The sequence below is a fragment of the Petromyzon marinus genome, chromosome 66 (assembly GCF_048934315.1).
Source record: "Petromyzon marinus isolate PM22_M1 ecotype Great Lakes invasive population chromosome 66, UKy_Petmar_22M1.pri1.0, whole genome shotgun sequence".
NCBI lineage: Eukaryota > Metazoa > Chordata > Hyperoartia > Petromyzontiformes > Petromyzontidae > Petromyzon > Petromyzon marinus.
In genome coordinates, this window is record NC_133732.1 from 586,691 (window position 1) to 605,893 (window position 19,203).

At 44.0% G+C, this 19,203-nt stretch overlaps 2 protein-coding genes and 1 long non-coding RNA gene across 4 annotated transcripts in view; 2 read left to right on the forward strand and 1 right to left on the reverse strand.

Moving 5' to 3' along the window:
- The window catches only part of LOC116956549 (scavenger receptor cysteine-rich domain-containing protein DMBT1-like), a 113,771-nt gene extending 105,272 nt beyond the window's left edge, over window positions 1-8,499 (forward strand). For both annotated transcript variants that reach the window (XM_032978242.2, XM_076054366.1), the window contains 2 exons: window positions 875-993; window positions 5,019-8,499. In XM_032978242.2, the coding sequence (XP_032834133.2) occupies window positions 875-993; window positions 5,019-5,201 (302 nt within the window). In that variant the 3' untranslated portion in view covers window positions 5,202-8,499. The remainder of the gene's footprint in view (window positions 1-874; window positions 994-5,018) is intronic.
- On the reverse strand, window positions 7,273-14,650 carry LOC116956638 (serum amyloid A protein-like). Its single transcript, XM_032978405.2, has 4 exons — window positions 14,518-14,650; window positions 14,288-14,400; window positions 11,019-11,157; window positions 7,273-10,458 (listed from the first exon to the last, which is right to left on the reverse strand). The coding sequence occupies exons 2-4, from the start codon at window positions 14,379-14,381 to the stop codon at window positions 10,335-10,337; spliced, it is 357 nt and encodes a 118-aa protein (XP_032834296.1). The 5' UTR covers window positions 14,382-14,400; window positions 14,518-14,650; the 3' UTR covers window positions 7,273-10,334.
- A 3,919-nt stretch (window positions 14,651-18,569) lies between these two features.
- LOC142906483 (uncharacterized) lies at window positions 18,570-18,979 on the forward strand. Its single transcript, XR_012930323.1, has 2 exons — window positions 18,570-18,785; window positions 18,858-18,979. It is a non-coding gene; the product is annotated as an uncharacterized LOC142906483 (long non-coding RNA).
- The last annotated feature ends 224 nt before the right edge of the window (window positions 18,980-19,203 follow it).

Consider the following 19,203-nt stretch of genomic DNA (forward strand, 5'->3'; position numbering starts at 1 on the left):
CAACCCCTGTCACTACCCCAACCCCTGTCACTACCCATATCACAACTCTAACCCCTATCAAAACCCCTATCACTAACTCAACCCTTATTATTATCCCTATTAATACTCCAACCCATTTCACTAACCCTATCACTTACCCAACCCCGATCATTACTCCTATCACTAACCCAACCCCTTTAAACAAACCCTATGACCACTACAACCCCTACTATTACTCCAACCCCTATCACTACCCTTTTCACTGCCGCTATCAACAACCTCTATCACTAACCAAACAATTATCACTACTGCAATCCCTCTCACAACCCCTATCACTACCCCTATCACTACCCCTATCACTAACCCAACCCCTATTACTACCCCTATCACTACCCCTATCACTACTCTAACCCGTATCACAACCCTTATCACTACCCCTATCACGAACCCAACCCCTATCACTACCCCTATCACTAACCCAACCCCTATTACTACCCCTATCACTACCCTTATCACTACTCCAACCCCTATCGCTATCCTTATCACTAATCCAACCCCCATCACCAACCCCTATCACTACCCAATCCCTAAAACTACCCCTCCCTAACCACTCCCTCCTGTCATCATAACTACACCACCACTAATAACAACCCCACTCTTTATTTAAACCAGTATCATCTTACATACTTTATTATAATTGTCGTAAAGCGCCTTGTGTGCAGGTGCTGCTATATAAAGATAAAATATTGAGATTAGTGACCACCGGAGCACTACACATTCTACAGCATTGTGAGCTGTAGTTTGCTTTAATGACGTTGTACATATATTCAGTATACAAATATGTATATACTATATTAACCACGTGTCTATGTAATGTGCTGGTTCCATTGTTTAGCTTCAGGTAGAGAAAGTTTACCCTACAGCATCATCGACACGAACGAGTGCAAGTCTTTCCAGTTCAACAACAGCGGCATCACCAGTCGGATGATCTGCACCCAGTCCGAACAATGCAGGGTAAGCGTTGCGATGCAATTACAGCGCACGGGCAGTCCTCGACTTGCCAATGGTCAGGTGTTGTGAAACGTGTTATGGTTCAATATTGTTAAAAAACATAAATAAGAAGAAACATTGTACATGAAAATAATAACGTTTTTATTTTCACTTACTTTGAGTCGAACGGTTCGCTGTTGTTGTGCATCACGACGGATGCTGGGACTCATTACAGCTTGTGCAAGATCGCTCCGCTGAATAAAACAGTTCCGCGATTTTTTCATAAGTACAACCAAATGTTCGCAAAGTCGGGTGGCTAAAATTAATCACTTCTTTTGGCGATTCTTTCATAAGTGCAGGATGTTCATATGTCGGATATTCGTATCTCGGGGAGTGCCTGTATAGTGAATTATAACCTGAAGCAGAAGATTAGCAAATCTTATTTGTAACGTTGATCCTTACCCATGTGTTGATAGTTCAATCGTAACGTGCATTTGTATTGAGGGACTGCTCTGTGTTGTCTTTGTGTGGTCTGGGACTGTTGTTGTTTGCTGATTTACCCCATGCTTAAATCAGAAATAAACTGCTACCTAAAAGTAACAATCTCCAGCACAGCAAGCAGTCTGGTGTTTGAGAGGATTACTGCAACCACCACAACAATGATGGATTTATTACATTTTCTCTTCAGTAACATGGATAAAGGCCACTACTGCTGTGTACTTTTCCTCGACTGATTAAAAGACTTTGATATTGTTGGCCATGGTCTTCTACTCACACGACTAGGTCAGCTAAAACATGGGACCCTTCTTGCCAGTATCAAAGTATAAGAATAGGTTTTACCCTTTCTGTAAATAAAACAGGAGTTGTTAAAAGCTCAAACACCAAACAGAAACATTTTGCAAGGAATCATGTCTGCATTAACCACACATACTTGTGGTGAACATGTTCGCCTTTTGGCATTCTCTGATCTAACACTGGTTGAAACCAGACCCTAAAGAAGGCTGTCTCTAGTATTGACCAATCATTTTCAAAGACAATGCATATATTTCCAGAGCATGTTTTTGTTTGCATGTTCACCACAAGTATGTGTGGTTAATGCAGACATGATTCCTTGAAAAAAGTTTGGTGTTTGACCATCTTAACACCTCCTGTTTTTTTTGCCAGAAAGGGTAAACCCTATTCTTATACAATAGATCAACTAAGTTTCTAAGACAGTACAATAAACTGGTTAAACAGTTACCTATCAGACCGTTCTCAAAAAGGTCCATAGTGATGGCATCTCGTCCACAATTATTAAAATAACAAAGGGTCTTCTCAAGGTTTCAGCTGGGTTCAATTTTGTTCCTTAACCTTAAACAATATTGGATTAAACTTAAATCACTCAGACTTAAATATCTTTGCTGATGACATTCTCATGCTAGTCTGGGACAATTCTCTAAACGAAGTCAAACACAATCTTTAACATAATTTCGACTTAATTCAATATCAATCACCATTTCCAAAATTGCTCCTAAATCCCCCAAAACCCGAAGCTCTTTTCTTCAAATAATTTGCTTTCCTTCCCTTCACCTATTATGGATATCAGAAACAATATCATTGAACAAACGGAGTGCTTCAAAATACTTGTATTTACTGATTGATTCTAAATTAAACACAAAAACACTTACTTGCGTGCAATTTATACTTATTCACTTGCTTCAAGTACACTAAAACCATGTTTTTGGTTTAGATATGCAGATGATACTTTGGTTGTCTGGCCACATGGTAAAAATGCGCTTAATTAATTTCTAAATCATCTAAATTCGCAAAACCCGGCCATCCAGTTCACCATGGAAATGGAGGTGAATTAAACACTCCCATTCCTGGATATTTTGCTCGGATGCTGCCTAAATGGTAAAAAAACACAACTTTTACCAAAAGGAAATGCACACTGATGCCTATCTGAATGCAGATTCGCGTCATCACCCCGCACAGAAATCCTCTGTCATTAAGGCGCTCATACATCGGACTAAAACAGTGTCAGATGGTGAAAGTCTGAGGAGAGAAATAAAACACGTTAAAGACGCATTACGATTAAATGGCTACAATCAAGCTCAAATTAACAGAGCATTGAATGCCAAATCAAGATCGAATAGCAATACTGCTGAAAGAGATTCGGTTATACAACAATTCAAATGCAATATATTGCGAGAGTAACTGAAAAATTAGCTAGAGTTTTGGAAAAACTAAAAATCTGAGTAAGATTTGGCACGGTACACAAAATAAAAAAAACTAGTATTATCAATGGAAGGTGTGTATCGGATTAATTGCTTATGTGGCAGTTGCTATATTGGACAGAAGGGACATAGCATTAGCGTAAGACTAAAAGAACACCAAAGAAATATTAAATAGAGTACTCTCAAACACAACTATTGACAGTTGCAGAACATGCTTGCCAACAAGGACATGCAATTGATTTTGGTAACGTTGAAGTGTTTTCTAAAACTAATTATTACTAGCCGAGACGAATTCTAGAATCCATTGAAAATGAGAGAATACAAATATGTGTAACTGCTCTCATAGCTACAGGCTTAGTGCAGCCTGGAAGGGCATTATTAAGTAATACATCTTACAATTGCATTCCTTATAGAGGAAACACATGCTAATTAACTGATTACTAATCTATTACATAATTATAATAACACCCCCTCCGCCTTTCATCTCTGCACCTGATGGGGTCACAGTGATGACGTCATTTTGCTCTATGTAAGACCGGAAGCAGGTGGATTGCTTCACTATTGTGGCAAATCTCCCGATGATGCTGGATGCAATTACCAGCGAAACGTCGTATTCAAATTGTAAATGTTACTCTCCAACACACCGGTGGGCTGAAGTAGTACACTACACTATACACTACTATACACTATACTCGTAACTAATTGGCGCGTTGTTTACGTGACAAACCTTACTGGCTGTGTCGGGTGGTGGAGAGTTCCAACACATTTATACTTACGTGATCTAACCACAAAACCTTTATTATGAATACTGGTCGCGAAAGCCTACGTGTTAAACTGAGTATCCATCATGAGTCTTCTAAAACGAAATATCCATCTCTTAAATTCCTCTTATCTCAGTACATCTCAGTCTCGACAATATTTAGAAATTCACTATAACCTCCAACCTTGCCTCTAATCACACATCTCTATCTACATCTCATCAATGTGGTCTCTGTCTTTCTTTCATCTCACTGCATCTCCGATGTTCGTAGTATATTAATGAACAAAACATATAAACCGAAGTTTAATATGTCTGCAGCCTGTTGTAATTCGTATATTCATCATTATATTCTGAATGTTTTTTTAAATAATCATCAAATAGTATACTTTTACTTATAATTTCATGACATGCTTATGTTCCCACACAATACAATATTTGCGTTAAGTGTTCATTGTTGTGACATTAACTGATTAATACTTACTGATATGGCTTCACACTCTCATTGGTCGAAATGTTAAGTAATTTATGTTTTTTTACATATTTCATCTGAACATCCAGTTACAACGTTTAACTCCAGGCATCCATCGATATACGGAACAGATGTGTTCCTGGCAAGTTGTCTGTTAGTCGGAATTTCGGATATCAGGCACTATATTCCCATAGATTCCCATTATATAATTGTAGATGCTTACCTGTGGGAAAAAAAATGGCCCCAGGCCCAAATAATTTAATAAAAACGCACTTCAAAATGCAGCAAACATTGTTAAAGCATTATTTAATGGAACATCGAGAATTTTATGACTAAATGTTCATCATACTCAACAAGTCGAGGAAAATCAGTACAGCATGAAATGCACGCTTGGACATACTCCTTACGTGCCTTGCTTACTCACCCCCCAAACCCCCACAATGTAGAATTTAACGTTTCAAATTTCCGTAAATGCGAATTTAACAGACAGTATATCGAATGTCTTCCCTGACGTATAAGATACGTGATCGTGAAATTGCACATGTAGAACGAGGGACGACTATGCGTATATATGTTAATGTTAACCCCTGCTTCTGTGTTTTAGGATATGTCACCCCAATTCCTGATGTGTCAAGGTGTGGATGGCCTGTGGTACGTGGCTGGAATTGGCAATCGTCTGGTGCGGTGTGAGCCCAACGGAATAGATCTACGCGCCTTCGCAAGGGTTCGGAAGTTTGTAGGCTTCATTAAAGCAACCTCTGGCCTAGAAGCCTATCATCAAGTATAACTACACACAGCAAACCACATCATGGGGTACGGAAGAGAATGTGGGGCAATTCATCAACGAATTTACTTTAAATTGGTCACCTAAATTTGGAGTTAATCAAGTCAGTAATTGCCGATTGAACATAACACTTTAAATGAATGGTGTATTGATCATAATCTAAATTTTATATTTTACAATCTTTTAAAAGAAATGTTTATTGAATACTGTTGGGTTACATGTAGTATGGACCAATTTTTTACAGTGGCCATAAAACTAAGAAGTACAAACCATTAATTCTAATTATTTTATTTTAAATCAGTAACATTTTTAAAAGTAACTGAGGTAATAATATGTTGCTCGCGTCAATGTGACGTTATTTGGCGAGCCGTGTGTCACGTGTGCAATAAGTGGAGGTGCAGGGTCACAGCGATAGCCCTCGGTTGGGGTGGTTCGTCTTTATTCTGTAGACGGGCCACATGCAGCGCTTTCCACCGGGGGTAAGGTAGCGCATTCCAGATCTCACACACACCTTGAATCAGCGCCACCTCAGCCACGAAGGGGTGTTGCTTGTGATTACCTGCAAGATACGGGGAAAACTCCCACCATCTGATAAAACAATTCACGTTTCGCACACTCGCTATTTTAATCCCCACCCTTAGTTATACTTTTGGCTGCTGGAGTTCAGTGTGGAGCCCCAAGTCCCACTGCTGCCCTCTAACCAGACCCATCGCTTGTGAACTCACCAGGTGGGCCTCACCTGCCACCTCCACAGTCCACCAGGTGGCGACCCACACCATCTCACCACATCCCACTCCATGCCGGACACCGCGACAACTCAATGACACCAACAGTGCACAACATCCACCATTGCAGTCCACTGATGCTTCACCCACAGCGAAAAGGTTCTCTTCCACAATTTAGGTGTCGCTTAGTGGCACCTCCTCCTTGCCTCAGGGTAGCACCGAGGACGTCCTTCTGCTCCATGCGCTTGGTCCCAACCCACTCTTCTGCCCTTGACCATACTCCTGCCTTGACTCTGCTCCTGACGCCAACTCTAACCCACACAGGAAGTCCCTACCACTGAAAGGACCCCCCCCCCCTCAGATAGCCTAAAACAGACTCTTGGAGCAAGTGCTGTTAGCGAGCACTTATGAAGGCCGACACTGCACACGAAGTGGTGCGTGGCCAACACCGCCTTTGTCTCCCCAGTGGTGACATTTACACATCGCACCAGGTACACACTTGAGGCCGAATCGACCTAGGGGAGGCCCAGGACCGGTTCAGATTATTCATCATTGTAGTTGGCTATGAGCGGGAATTGAACTCAGGTCATTATCGGGTTCATAGCGCAATGCATTAAACCGCTGCACTACAGCTCTCTACAGGTGTACAGCATATTTACGTGCACTACCACACCACATCGTGCAGCGTAGGATTTTACTCGGCGTAAATCTTGGCAGTCCTCAGTGGGCTGTTGAGTAGTCTCTGCTCTGCTGTAACGACTGATGCTGCTGGTGTAGCTCGCCTGCACTGCGGGTAGTGGCCGGTTGTCACCGGGTGCCATTCCTTCTCTGAGCTCTCCTTTACACCCTTAGCCAATCGGAGCGCAGTTCTAGTGTAAGCCATCACGGCTGACTGCCTACCGACTTGCTTTAGATTCGTCCTCTGTACACGGTTCCAGACAATCGGCTGCTTGATTTGAAAAGCATGCAAAATCATCGACCAATGGTGAACGAGCAATTAACCGCCTGCTTGTGAGACGAGTCTCCCCACGTGTGCAAGGTCCACCAATCGCGAGCAAGGTGCTCAGTCTGCTGCACCACGTGTCGTTGTCAACTGCTGAACTCGTGCGAGTTTAGCCAATCACAGCTCACCCACACCTCATGCCTACGCACGCATCTCTAATTAAGGGGGCTTGTTTTACTTTACCACGAGACAATCACTGTTCGTGTATCGCAGCCATCTCACATCTCAGTGTCAGCGTGCTCGATATTTCCGTCCCAACTCTGAGCAGTTACCTCACCACGCTGCAGTGATCAACTACATGAAGTGCACTAGACCGGGTAGGATTTACATAATATGCAGGATACCGTTAAGGGTTTATGAATATATGTTTATTTGAGATGTTATAAGATAAGTGTTACATTGTCAATGAGCAGTAGTTCAAGACATCGGACAGAGTGAACAGACGCAGTCTGATGGAGCCGTAATGCTACGTAATCACATTCACCAACTACGGTTATTCATCGCCTCACGTTACAGATGTGTTCATAAAAGCGATGAATTACTGTAAGCATTCACATTACACGTCCCACGTGATCCGCTAAGCAATTAAGGCTGTCTGCGTTAATGGAGATGATTCACATGAAGATTGAGATCTCAGTGTGCGGTTACGTACACGTGTAACCCGGGCGTGCATCCGTGCGTGTGCCAACGTGTTCAATGCAGCTGTAAACAGCAGTACATTTCGAGCCTCGACTACTGTAAATTACCAATTTGTTGCTATAATGCATTCCCATTGGTTTTCTTGAAGATATAGCACTGAAGGATTGTAGGTCTATTTCTCAACATGAAAGTTCAAACACAGTTTTTTGGTATAATGTGTAAGTCCCACGTACTGTTTTGTTACACGTAGATCCATAGTTTACATCATTCGTTAAATAAGAAGCCCCTCATTGGGTGAAAATGAAAACAAAACATGCTTAATTGCAACGTAGGGCCATTGAAGGCATTTGAAATGGATTTATTTTAAGTTGTTTGAAACAACAATGGGCATATTAAAAAGCAGCAGAGAGGCAAACGACAAAGGCAATGGAAATGCTCCACGCTTTGGCAGTAGGTTGTGTCACGGCAGATACGGAAGCAGAGCGGGAGATGAGTCAGCGCACCAGGTTTGTGGTGTCATCGCTGCCTGATGAAGTCCAACGCAGTCTGAGTGAAGCATCGCCAGCCGGTGTCGAGTCCGCACGAGAAAAGGCTCAAGCGTGGAGCTTTAGATCGGCCAGAACTTTATCACTACAGTGGCATGCGTACATTATATCTTTGTCAACGTGATCATCCCGCAGGGTGGTGGAGGGTTCTTGACAATAATTTTGACCAAAAAAACGACAATGTGGTCTAACTCAAAATGAAATATTATTCGAATGCATCATACAAACGCATGATTTCTGAACCTAGTAATATATAAGGTTTAAATATTAATTTACTCTGATTCTGATATTTGATTATAATGTGCGTATAATGGTTTTAATTGCTAAATGCAAATGCTATTCTTGTATGATTATATTGGGAATAAAGGATGTTCAAAACGTTTCAACAAGCAGCCACTTTAATGTTTTATATTCACGTATTGAAAGCTAATACCATACATATATTTAACAATTCTGCAATTTTATTCCACCTCAAATATTGCGATACAGGAAAACCTTGCCCATCGCGGCTTTATCGTGTTCCGGCTCTACACGGGGGTGATGTTTTGGCTGGACGCGGTTTGACGCTGCTAAGATTCTCATCTCTGAGTTGACAACGTCGTGACGCGAGAGTGCTGCATCCGTTGTATAGTTTAATGTTTCGGCTGTGAGAACGATTTATTTACCATGTATGTGTTTTTGTGAGATAATGTAACACTTAACACGCACAAGGACACAACGCAAACGGTTATACATGACAGCATGCAACTCGCTGTCCACTCGTTGAGGACGTGATTCAGACGGACGCCTGGATGGCAAATCATCAACACTCACGTGCTATGGCACAGTGCAAACGTTCAGACATTGCTGCTTGCATCTAACTGTTCAGTCTGCGAGGATGTCAGTCAGACGGACACTTGGATGGCTGATCATGAACGTTCAAGTGACAGTGTCAGGGGCGAGCGATGGGCGAGTGCCGTGGTCTGGCAAGAGTAATGGAGACGGAGGTTTGTAATTGAGGTGAAATAAAAAAATTAAGAGTGTACACATACACATTTAATTGAGATTGATGCAGGATCCTTTGGTACAATAACAATGTAGAAATCTGGCAGAATTAGTTTAACAAATAGGGAGGAGGTGATAATTTCGTATCCAGGAACGCAACCCAATTTTACCCATGAGGTTTGAACACTGTTTTGCCCAACACGGCATTTTCCACAAATGTCGGCTGAGGTCTGCCTGGACATCTAATATTGTAACACATTCCTGCGGAGGGGGCTGGTAGGAAATTTTGAAGTAATTATGTACAGATATTTAATCCCGGTTGGGCTTCCAGTCCACTACGTTTCCTACCAGTATTATCTTCTGCATACTTGCAATGCGACTACAATCTCTTTAAAGTTCTTCAATAGCAGTTCGTTATAATTAATTATTAGGAATGCTTATCTATGATTCTGATAACGCAGTGTAATTATTATCATTATTTCGATGTCCAATCACCCTTACTTTAGCACTAGTTTGGCAGGAAATGAAATGTTTCAGAAAAAGTAAGCAGACACGGATACTTTGCATATCACGATATATTGTTTATCACCATCGTGGTACAGCCATATCATGACAGTCCCAGCAGTAAGTGGCATCTTATATAAACTTAATTGTTATTTTACCAGGTAAGGCCCACTGAGCTATTAAGCTCTTTTTTCAGAAGCGACCTGGTTACAGATGAGAGTTCAACCAAGTGGCTTATCATGTGGAAATGTATAGCAGAAAACCCGGAGAAAAATCCACGTGACCACGGGGACAGAGACATACCAACTCCAAATAAACAGGCATCAGGGTCGGGATCGAAACCAGGACCTCTTGTATACCAGGTGATGTTAACATCTCTCCACCGTGGAGACTTGATCCTAGTCACCCCTTTACCAATCGGTGCTAACCAGCATGATGAAGTACGGTCAAACAACCTCCGTGACTGACACTGTAGAGGAAGTCCTAAATCCGTAAATTGGCAAAGGATTGTGAATGACAATTATAATTATCAATAATTAATAAAATTTGCTAAATATACATGTTATGGAGAGAAAGCCACACACAGGCTTTAAGTAACTCCCAGAGTGCGAGTTGAATCATTGGTTTTAAAATTCGAGCTAAACGTGAGCGCAGCCTCCTTCACCATGAGGTCAGGAGGTCACACTCACGTGTGTTGAGTCGTCACAGTGGTCACGGCTCTGAGGCTCGCCAGGGCTCAGTATTTCCCGGGGAGCCCCTTAGGCCGGTACACGTTGGGGTCACCCCCGTTGCGTCCATGCCGGTTGGCTTCCTGGTCGGCAGCCGAGTCCTTCCCGGGTCGCAGTATCTCCCGGACGTTGCTGGACACAGAGGTGCAACAATGGTGGTGATGCAGTGACTCAGATCAAACAGGGAACAGACAAATACAAAGATCCACCGTATAGCCTCGTAACAGGCTGTGAGAGGTTGTTAGCGAGCACCTATGAAGGGTGGGGTGGTACACGTAAGCTCGGCCGCCTTTGTCTCCCCAGTGGCAACGTTTATACATTGCACCAGGTACTCGTTTGAAGCCGAATTCACCCAGGGGAGGCCCGGGGTCGGTTCAGATAATCGTCACTAGTGTTGTCCGTGAACACTTTTCAGGAAAGCATAAAACGAGGAATTACTCTCCTGGTCTATCCTACCCCACTAGACACATTTTTGTTTTATAAAAAAACTAATTTCTTTAGAACTGCTTATTGTGTTTAGTTTATCGTCCTTCCCCCGCACACTCCGATTACCATGTTTGGATACGTACGCAGGAAAAAAATGCAACATACATATATACAGACAGTTAGACGAATCCTATCGCAGGACCCTCCCCGTGATGAAGACTCTCACTCGGGATGCCGTGAGGCTCCATGGTGGTCGCATGACTCACCTGATCACGGCCGCAGCGAAACGCCCACCCGGCCCTCTTTGGGCTGCTTGATAGTTCCCGCGGGCGTGGAAGTATTTGTCCGCTCCTATGTAGTTGGCCTCCTTCATGTCCTGGTAGGCTCTCACCATATCTCTGGTACCTGTAGGAGGTCAAAGCACAGAGGAGGAAAAAAAAGAAAGCCAGTTGCTGGAGAATGGCCGATGGGGACTATAGGCTTCGCTACATCATTGATGCAAATGCAACAATCAGATCGTAACTCACACCACGATGCTTGGATATATAGAATTATGTACATTGGTGACCGTGGGAAACAATCTCCATGTAATACTGGCTCTGTATTGATTCAGCAAAGTTATGTGTGTGTTCTAGATTTGAAGCTTTCGTGACTGCAAGGATCCATACTCTTTGGTTCTATTCGGTAAAGTCACGTAACAAACAACAAAAAAACAAAAATAAAAAATAAAAAAATTCACGACGTTTCGGCCACAACACAAGTGGCCTTCATCACATCAGGTGAAGGGACCGTGCTGTCATGAGGACAGCGTTGGAGTGAAAACAGCCAAGCCCAGGTCGCGTCCTTTAAGCTGTGTGGGAGGAAGCAAAGCGCTTGACAAAGGAATTAGTATAGAAATGAGCATGATGTACGTAGGAGGTGTATGGGCCATGATGGACCAGGAGCGGGTGCGGACCATAACAGACCAGCAGCGGGGGGGGGGGGGGGGTGGAGTAGAGTGAGTGGAGTGAGTGGAGTGAGTGAGTGGAGTGAGTGAGTGGAGTGAGTGAGTGAGTGGAGTGAGTGAGTGAGTGGAGTGAGTGAGTGAGTGGAGTGAGTGAGTGGAGTGAGTGGAGTGAAGTGAGTGAGTGGAGTGAGTGAGTGGAGTGAGTGGTGTGAGTGAGTGGAGTGAGTGAGTGAGTGGAGTTAGTGGAGTGAGTGGAGTTAGTGGAGTGAGTGAGTGGAGTGAGTGAGTGAGTGGAGTGAGTGAGTGGAGTGAGTGAGTGAGTGGAGTTAGTGAGTGGAGTGAGTGAGTGGAGTGAGTGAGTGGAGTGAGTGGAGTGAGTGGAGTGAGTGAGTGGAGTGAGTGAATGGAGTGAGTGAGTGAGTGGAGTGAGTGAGTGGAGTGAGTGAGTGAGTGGAGTGAGTGAGTGAGTGGACTGAGTGAGTGGAGTGAGTGAGTGGAGTGAGTGAGTGAGTGGAGTGAGTGAGTGAGTGGAGTGAGTGAGTGAGTGAGTGGAGTGAGTGATTGGAGTGAGTGAGTGAGTGGAGTGAGTGAGTGGAGTGAGTGAGTGGAGTGAGTGAGTGAGTGGAGTGAGTGGAGTGAGTGAGTGGAGTGAGTGGAGTGAGTGGAGTGAGTGGAGTGAGTGAGTGAAGTGAGTGAGTGAAGTGAGTGAGTGGAGTGAGTGAGTGGAGTGAGTGGTGTGAGTGAGTGGAGTGAGTGGAGTGAGTGGAGTGAGTGAGTGGAGTGAGTGGAGTGAGTGAGTGGAGTGAGTGGAGTGAGTGGAGTGAGTGGAGTGAGTGCACTTGGAGTGAGTGAGTGGAGTGAGTGAGTGGAGTGAGTGAGTGGAGTGAGTGAGTGGAGTGAGTGAGTGAGTGGAGTTAGTGGAGTGAGTGAGTGGAGTTAGTGGAGTGAGTGAGTGGAGTGAGTGAGTGGAGTGAGTGAGTGGAGTGAGTGAGTGAGTGGAGTTAGTGAGTGAGTGGAGTGAGTGAGTGGAGTGAGTGAGTGGAGTGAGTGGAGTGAGTGAGTGGAGTGAGTGAATGGAGTGAGTGAGTGAGTGGAGTGAGTGAGTGAGTGGAGTGAGTGAGTGGAGTGAGTGAGTGGAGTGAGTGAGTGGAGTGAGTGAGTGGAGTGAGTGAGTGGAGTGAGTGGAGTGAGTGAGTGGAGTGAGTGAATGGAGTGAGTGAGTGAGTGGAGTGAGTGAGTGAGTGGAGTGAGTGAGTGGAGTGAGTGAGTGGAGTGAGTGAGTAAGTGGAGTGAGTAGAGTGAGTGGAGTGAGTAGAGTGAGTGGAGTTAGTGAGTGAGTGGAGTGAGTGAGTGGAGTGAGTGAGTGGAGTGAGTGAGTGAGTGGAGTGAGTGAGTGAGTGGAGTGAGTGAGTGAGTGGAGTGAGTGAGTGGAGTGAGTGAGTGGAGTGAGTGAGTGGAGTGAGTGAGTGGAGTGAGTGAGTAAGTGGAGTGAGTGAGTGAGTGGAGTTAGTGAGTGAGTGGAGTGAGTGAGTGGAGTGAGTGAGTGGAGTGAGTGGAGTGAGTGAGTGGAGTGAGTGAATGGAGTGAGTGAGTGAGTGGAGTGAGTGAGTGAGTGGAGTGAGTGAGTGGAGTGAGTGAGTGGAGTGAGTGAGTGGAGTGAGTGAGTGGAGTGAGTGAGTGGAGTGAGTGAGTGGAGTGAGTGAATGGAGTGAGTGAGTGAGTGGAGTGAGTGAGTGAGTGGAGTGAGTGAGTGAGTGGAGTGAGTGAGTGGAGTGAGTGAGTGGAGTGAGTGAGTGGAGTGAGTGAGTGGAGTGAGTGAGTAAGTGGAGTGAGTAGAGTGAGTGAAGGGGACAAGACTGTCCAGAGGACAGCGCTGGAGTGCACACAGTCAAGCTCAGGCCGCGACGTCTAAGAGATTTGTTCACGAGGCAATTCAGATCTACAAACACAGACACAATTTCAACCGAGAAGATGGTTTCAAATTAAGCAACCATTGGAAAGTTGTTCTAAATCAAACTAAACATTATACTAATTTTCAATGGTACAGTATATTTTTTAAGTAGTGGTACCCCAAACTTTCGCAGCTCTTAAAAATTCCCTTTTCACACCATCAATAGGTAAACTCCCCCTCCCCGCTCCGCGCCAAACGGCAAGTCCACCCGCACGTACACCACCTCTATGCTAAGTCGGCCAATCAAATGCTAATTTTTGTGCTAATTCATTTGTCAAGCCACCTTGTTTCCTCGCGCACAGCTTAAAGGTCCGCGGTCTGAGCTTGGCTGTGTTTCACTCCAGCGCTGTCCTCGAGACAGCCTGATCCCTTCACCTGATGAAGGCCGCTTGTGTTGTGGCCGAAACGTCGTGATTTTTGTTGTTTTATTTATTTTTTACCTACGTGACTTTACCGAATAGAACCAAAGAGTATGGATCCTTGCAGTCACGAAAGCTTTAAATCTAAAACTATGGGTCTATATATGGTCGGTCTATGGGTCTACGTTTGGCGAGTCTATGCTTCGGTGTGTAGTCAGTCTATGGGTCTCTATGCAGTGAGTCTATGGGTCTTTGTGTGCCCAGGCATGCGCCTCTTACCTCCCACAGCCTGTGAGAAAAAGTTCCCATTGGCAGTGGCGATGGTCAGTGTGAGGAGGAGGAGCAGCACGGAGAGGAGGGAGACCTTCAGCATGGTTGGTGCTCTACGCGATCTGCTGGGCAGGGAGGGTGGAGACACATGAGGAGCAAAACATTGCGCGTCGCATTGACAGCCCGCTGACAACTGCCAACGGTGGAGTAAAGGCCGATGTCGTCGGTTCCATGCTCACCTTGCACGACGATGAAAGCAGAAAGCGAATCGCAGGAGCAGAACCAGCCCTGATGGCCCAACGATGGTCACAGTGAGCGTGATAGGTTTGTCCTCACCCAGTGGTGTTGGACTTTGGCAATGATCTCGCGTTAACCCTGCACCTTTCCGCAATGTCGATCAGTAAACATATTGATTGTTCGTATTTCCCAGCAGTGCCGCTTTTTTTTACCGAGTTAAATATTAACTCTGGGGCTATGTGGTGAGTCTGTGGGTCTCTTTGTGAGTCTATGGGTCTAATCTGCAGACACGGGTGCCGCTCCTGCTGGCAGTCAAAAACAATCACTCAGTGCAGCTTGACAATAGAATTGTCACAGAATGTTTCCATAAGAATTGTTTTTTATGGCAATAAAACAGGTGCTAAGATTCGATACACCAAAGAGATAACTTTTGCCAGGCATGAAGTCTGCATTAACCAAACATACATGTCGCAAAACATGCAAACAAACACGCTCTGATAATAGAGGGCATTGTCTTTGAAACGGATTGGCTTACACCAGAGACAGCCTTCTTCATGGCTTTGTTTCACCAGTGTCAGACAGAGAACGCCAAAAGGCGAACAGTACAAACGCAGTTAAATTTCGATTTAAAGCTTTCGTGACTGCAATGATTCATCTTCTTTGGTTCTTTCGGTAAAGTCACGTAGAATGAGAATAAAATAATAAATTGATAAAATAAAATAACACAATAATATTCTCACGACGTTTCGGCCACAACACAAGCGGCCTTCATCAGGTGAAGGGACGAGACTGTCTGGTAGGACAGCGCTGGAGTGAAAGAGCCACGTTCAGATCACGGCTTTTAAGCTGTGTGAGAGGAACAAAGCGCCTTAGAGTCGCGGCATCTCTTCAGAAAGGTGAGAGACTCGATTAGTTGAGCCTTCTTATCCCGAAGTCTGTTGAATGATCTTAAGGATGTGTGGAATCCCTCCCCGTAGAGGCGGTTAAATTTCGATTTAAAGCTTTCGTGACTGCAATGATTCATCTTCTTTGGTTCTTTCGGTAAAGTCACGTAGAATGAGAATAAAATAATAAATTGATAAAATAAAATAACACAATAATATTCTCACGACGCGACTCTAAGGCGCTTTGCCGCGACTCTAAGGCGCTTTGTTCCTCTCACACAGCTTAAAAGCCGTGATCTGAACGTGGCTCTTTCACTCCAGCGCTGTCCTACCAGACAGTCTCGTCCCTTCACCTGATGAAGGCCGCTTGTGTTGTGGCCGAAACGTCGTGAGAATATTATTGTGTTATTTTATTTTATCAATTTATTATTTTATTCTCATTCTACGTGACTTTACCGAAAGAACCAAAGAAGATGAGTACAAACGCAATTCAATTATCAGAGCATGTATAGCTCGGGTTGAGCAGTTATACAGTATGCCAAAAGTACGTGTGGTTACTGAAGACTTAATGCTTTGCAAAAGTTTTTTTATTTGGTGTTTTAACATCTTAACACCTCCTGTTTTATTGCCAAAATGGGTAAAACCTATTCTTACATTTCATACTTTTGATACTGCCTAAAAAGGTCCCATAGAATGCTCCACGTTGTAGAACCTGGGCAATGAGTGTGCGGAGCTCTGGCACAAGTCCTGCAATGGCAGAACAGGCAGAAGTGGATACCTGTCATCCTCAAGGGTTTTACATGTACGAGACTCCATTGCGCTCGCTGTTGAAGCTATGGTGGGCCTCCGAAATCCTGTCTGTAAACCCTGGCTCTCTGATTCCACCTTCCAGGCTGGTTACACCAAGGAACACAAACTTCTGGGAATTTTCAAAACTCGAACAATAGATGACCGCTTTCTCTCTCATCAAACGTCTCAGAGGAGGTGGGAGACATACTGCCAATGCTCCTATGACTAAATCATACGGCTCTACTTGCTCATCGGTGGAATAAGTCTTCACACGATGGACTGAACATTATGCAGCAGGGTTGAACCACCAACCAGCAGATGCTTGTCCTGAATTGGCAGACATTGCAATTGTAAGCAATTCTCACTCAGACTGTCAAACAACACAGACCTTCCTACATCAGAGGAAGTTTGGCATGCCGTCATGAAGCTTAAAAAATGCAAAGCAGCTGCACTAGATAATATTTCTCCAGAACTTTTGAAAGGTGCTCTGCATCCTATCAGCAGAGGGTAACATCAGCACTTCATGAAGGTCCAAATGTCCAGCAATGTATCTGCTGTTTGGAGAGACAGTAAAATTAGTTATTTCGGTAAAGTCACGTAGAAGGGGAACAATAAAATAATAAAAATATTAAACAATAAAACAATATTATTTTATTGTTTCCCTTCTACGTGACTTTACCAAAAGAACCAAGAATATGAATCCCTGCAGTCACGAAAGCTTTAAATCAAAATTTAGACAGTAAAATCGTTAGTTTGTATACAGCGAAAGGGTCCCGTATGGCATGCAGCAATTATAGACCTATATCCCTACTTTGAGTACCGGGAAAGGGTTCTGCACATGTACTTCTAGGCAGGCCGCAACCATTCCTGACAAAACACCATCGCCTATAGCAATCAGGATTCACAGCTGGTCGATCTACGATGGATGCTGTGCTTGCACTTCGCCTACTTGCAGAACTACACCGTCGGTTCCATAGCCCATTGCATGTCGCTTACATTGGGTTCAAGGCATATTTTGTATCTGTGGATTAGATCGGGTCTCTGGTCTGCCTTGAGTAGAATTGGGGTGCCTGGCATCCTGATGGACCTTGTGAAAGATCTGCATCCAGGCAAAAGTGCAAGGGTTTGTGTCGGGTCCGGACTTTCGCCACGAACCGAGACCACATTTGGAGCACGTCAAAGATGCGTCCTCGCACCGGCACTCTTTTGTCGAGAAGCCTAAAACATTCGTACCAGTCCTCCAACATTTCTTTAACAGTGTAAGAAAAATGGACTAAATGCTAAAAGACAGCAAAAAAGTACAGAACTTGGGCTCCGGACCTCCAGAAGCATGTAGGGTCCTTCACTGACTATGCATGATGAATGAATACGTCACAAGTAACCTTAACATACCATCAATAACATTCGAATCACATAAAAAATTTAGTCGTCTACACATTCGTTCAAGACATATTAAAAAGAGATTGTAAAATATATATTTTGCTTGATTTTATATCAGACGATGTTCATAGTGCACTCCACATGAAGACGTCGACCAGCACGCTGCACGATAAACACCATGAACACCCTACATGCTCCACGATGAACATCTTACACGCTTTACTATGAACACTCTGCACCATGAACACCCTACTCGCTTCACCATGAACAACCTATACTCTTTGGTTCTATTCGGTAAAGTCACGTAGGTAAAAAAAATAAAACAACAAAAATCACGACGTTTCGGCCACAACACAAGCGGCCTTCATCAGGTGAAGGGACCAGCCTGTCTCGAAGACTGCGCTGGAGTGAAACAGAGCCAGGCTCAGACTGCGACCTTTAAGCTGTGTGAGAGGGATTAAGGTGTCTCGACAAAGGAATTAGCATAAAAAATTAGCATTTGATTGGCGGACTTAGCATGATGAAAGGTGTAGCACACGGCAGTGCACCTTTAAGCTGTGTGAGAGGGATTAAGGTGCCTCGACAAAGGAATTAGCGTAAAAAATAGCATTTGATTGGCGGACTTATCATGATGAAAGGTGTAGCACAGTGATCGGCACCGGCAGTGCACCTGCCTGTGCTGCGAAAGTTTGGGGTACCACCACTTGAAAAAATATACTGTACCAATGAAAATTAGTTTAATGTTTAGTTCGATTTAGAACATCTTTCCAATGGTTGTTTAATTTGAAACCATCTTCTCGGTTGAAATTGTGTCTTTGTTTGTAGATCTGAATTGCCTCGTGAACAAATCTCTGATAAAAACCTGTGGGTTTGATAAAAATCTGTGGGTTTCCAAAACCCACAGGTTTTATCAGAGATTTGTTCACGAGGCAATTCAGATCTACAAACACAGACACAATTTCAACCGAGAAGATGGTTTCAAATTAAGCAACCATTGGAAAGATGTTCTAAATAGAACTAAACATTAAACTAATTTTCATTGGTACAGAATATTTTTTCAAGTAGTGGTACCCCAAACTTTCGCAGCACAGGCGGGTGCACTGCCGGTGCCGATCACTGTGCTACACCTTTCATCATGATAAGTCCGCCAATCAAATGCTAATTTTTACGCTAATTCATTTGTCGAGGCACCTTAATCCCTCTCACACAGCTTAAAGGTGCACTGCCGTGTGCTACACCTTTCATCATGATAAGTACGCCAATCAAATGCTAATTTTTTATGCTTAAAGGTCGCAGTCTGAGCTTGGCTCTGTTTCACTCCAGCGCAGTCTTCGAGACAGGCTGGTCCCTTCACCTGATGAAGGCCGCTTGTGTTGTGGCCGAAACGTCGTGATTTTTGTTGTTTTATTTATTTTTTACCTACGTGACTTTACCGAATAGAACCAAAGAGTGTGGATCCTTGCAGTCACGAAAGCTTCAAATCATGAACGACCTGTAGCAGCCCTTGCGTGCCGCTCCTCTTCCTCCGTCCCCCCCACCTCCTCGGCCCGTTCAGGTGCCTCATCAGCCACCATAATGAACCTCATGGCGAGACGCCGTGGTCCCGAATAAACGAAAGTCAAAATCGTAATAAAT

Excerpts from the sequence above, each read along its gene's own strand:
- LOC116956638 (XM_032978405.2), bottom strand. The coding sequence starts at position 14,381 with ATGCTGAAGGTCTCCCTCCTCTCCGTGCTGCTCCTCCTCCTCACACTG. Across the intron at positions 11,158-14,287 it reads TTTCTCACAGGCTGTGGGAG|GTACCAGAGATATGGTGAGA; the intron begins GTAAGAGGCGCA and ends GACCTCCTACAG. Across the intron at positions 10,459-11,018 it reads TTCGCTGCGGCCGTGATCAG|CAACGTCCGGGAGATACTGC; the intron begins GTGAGTCATGCG and ends CTCTGTGTCCAG.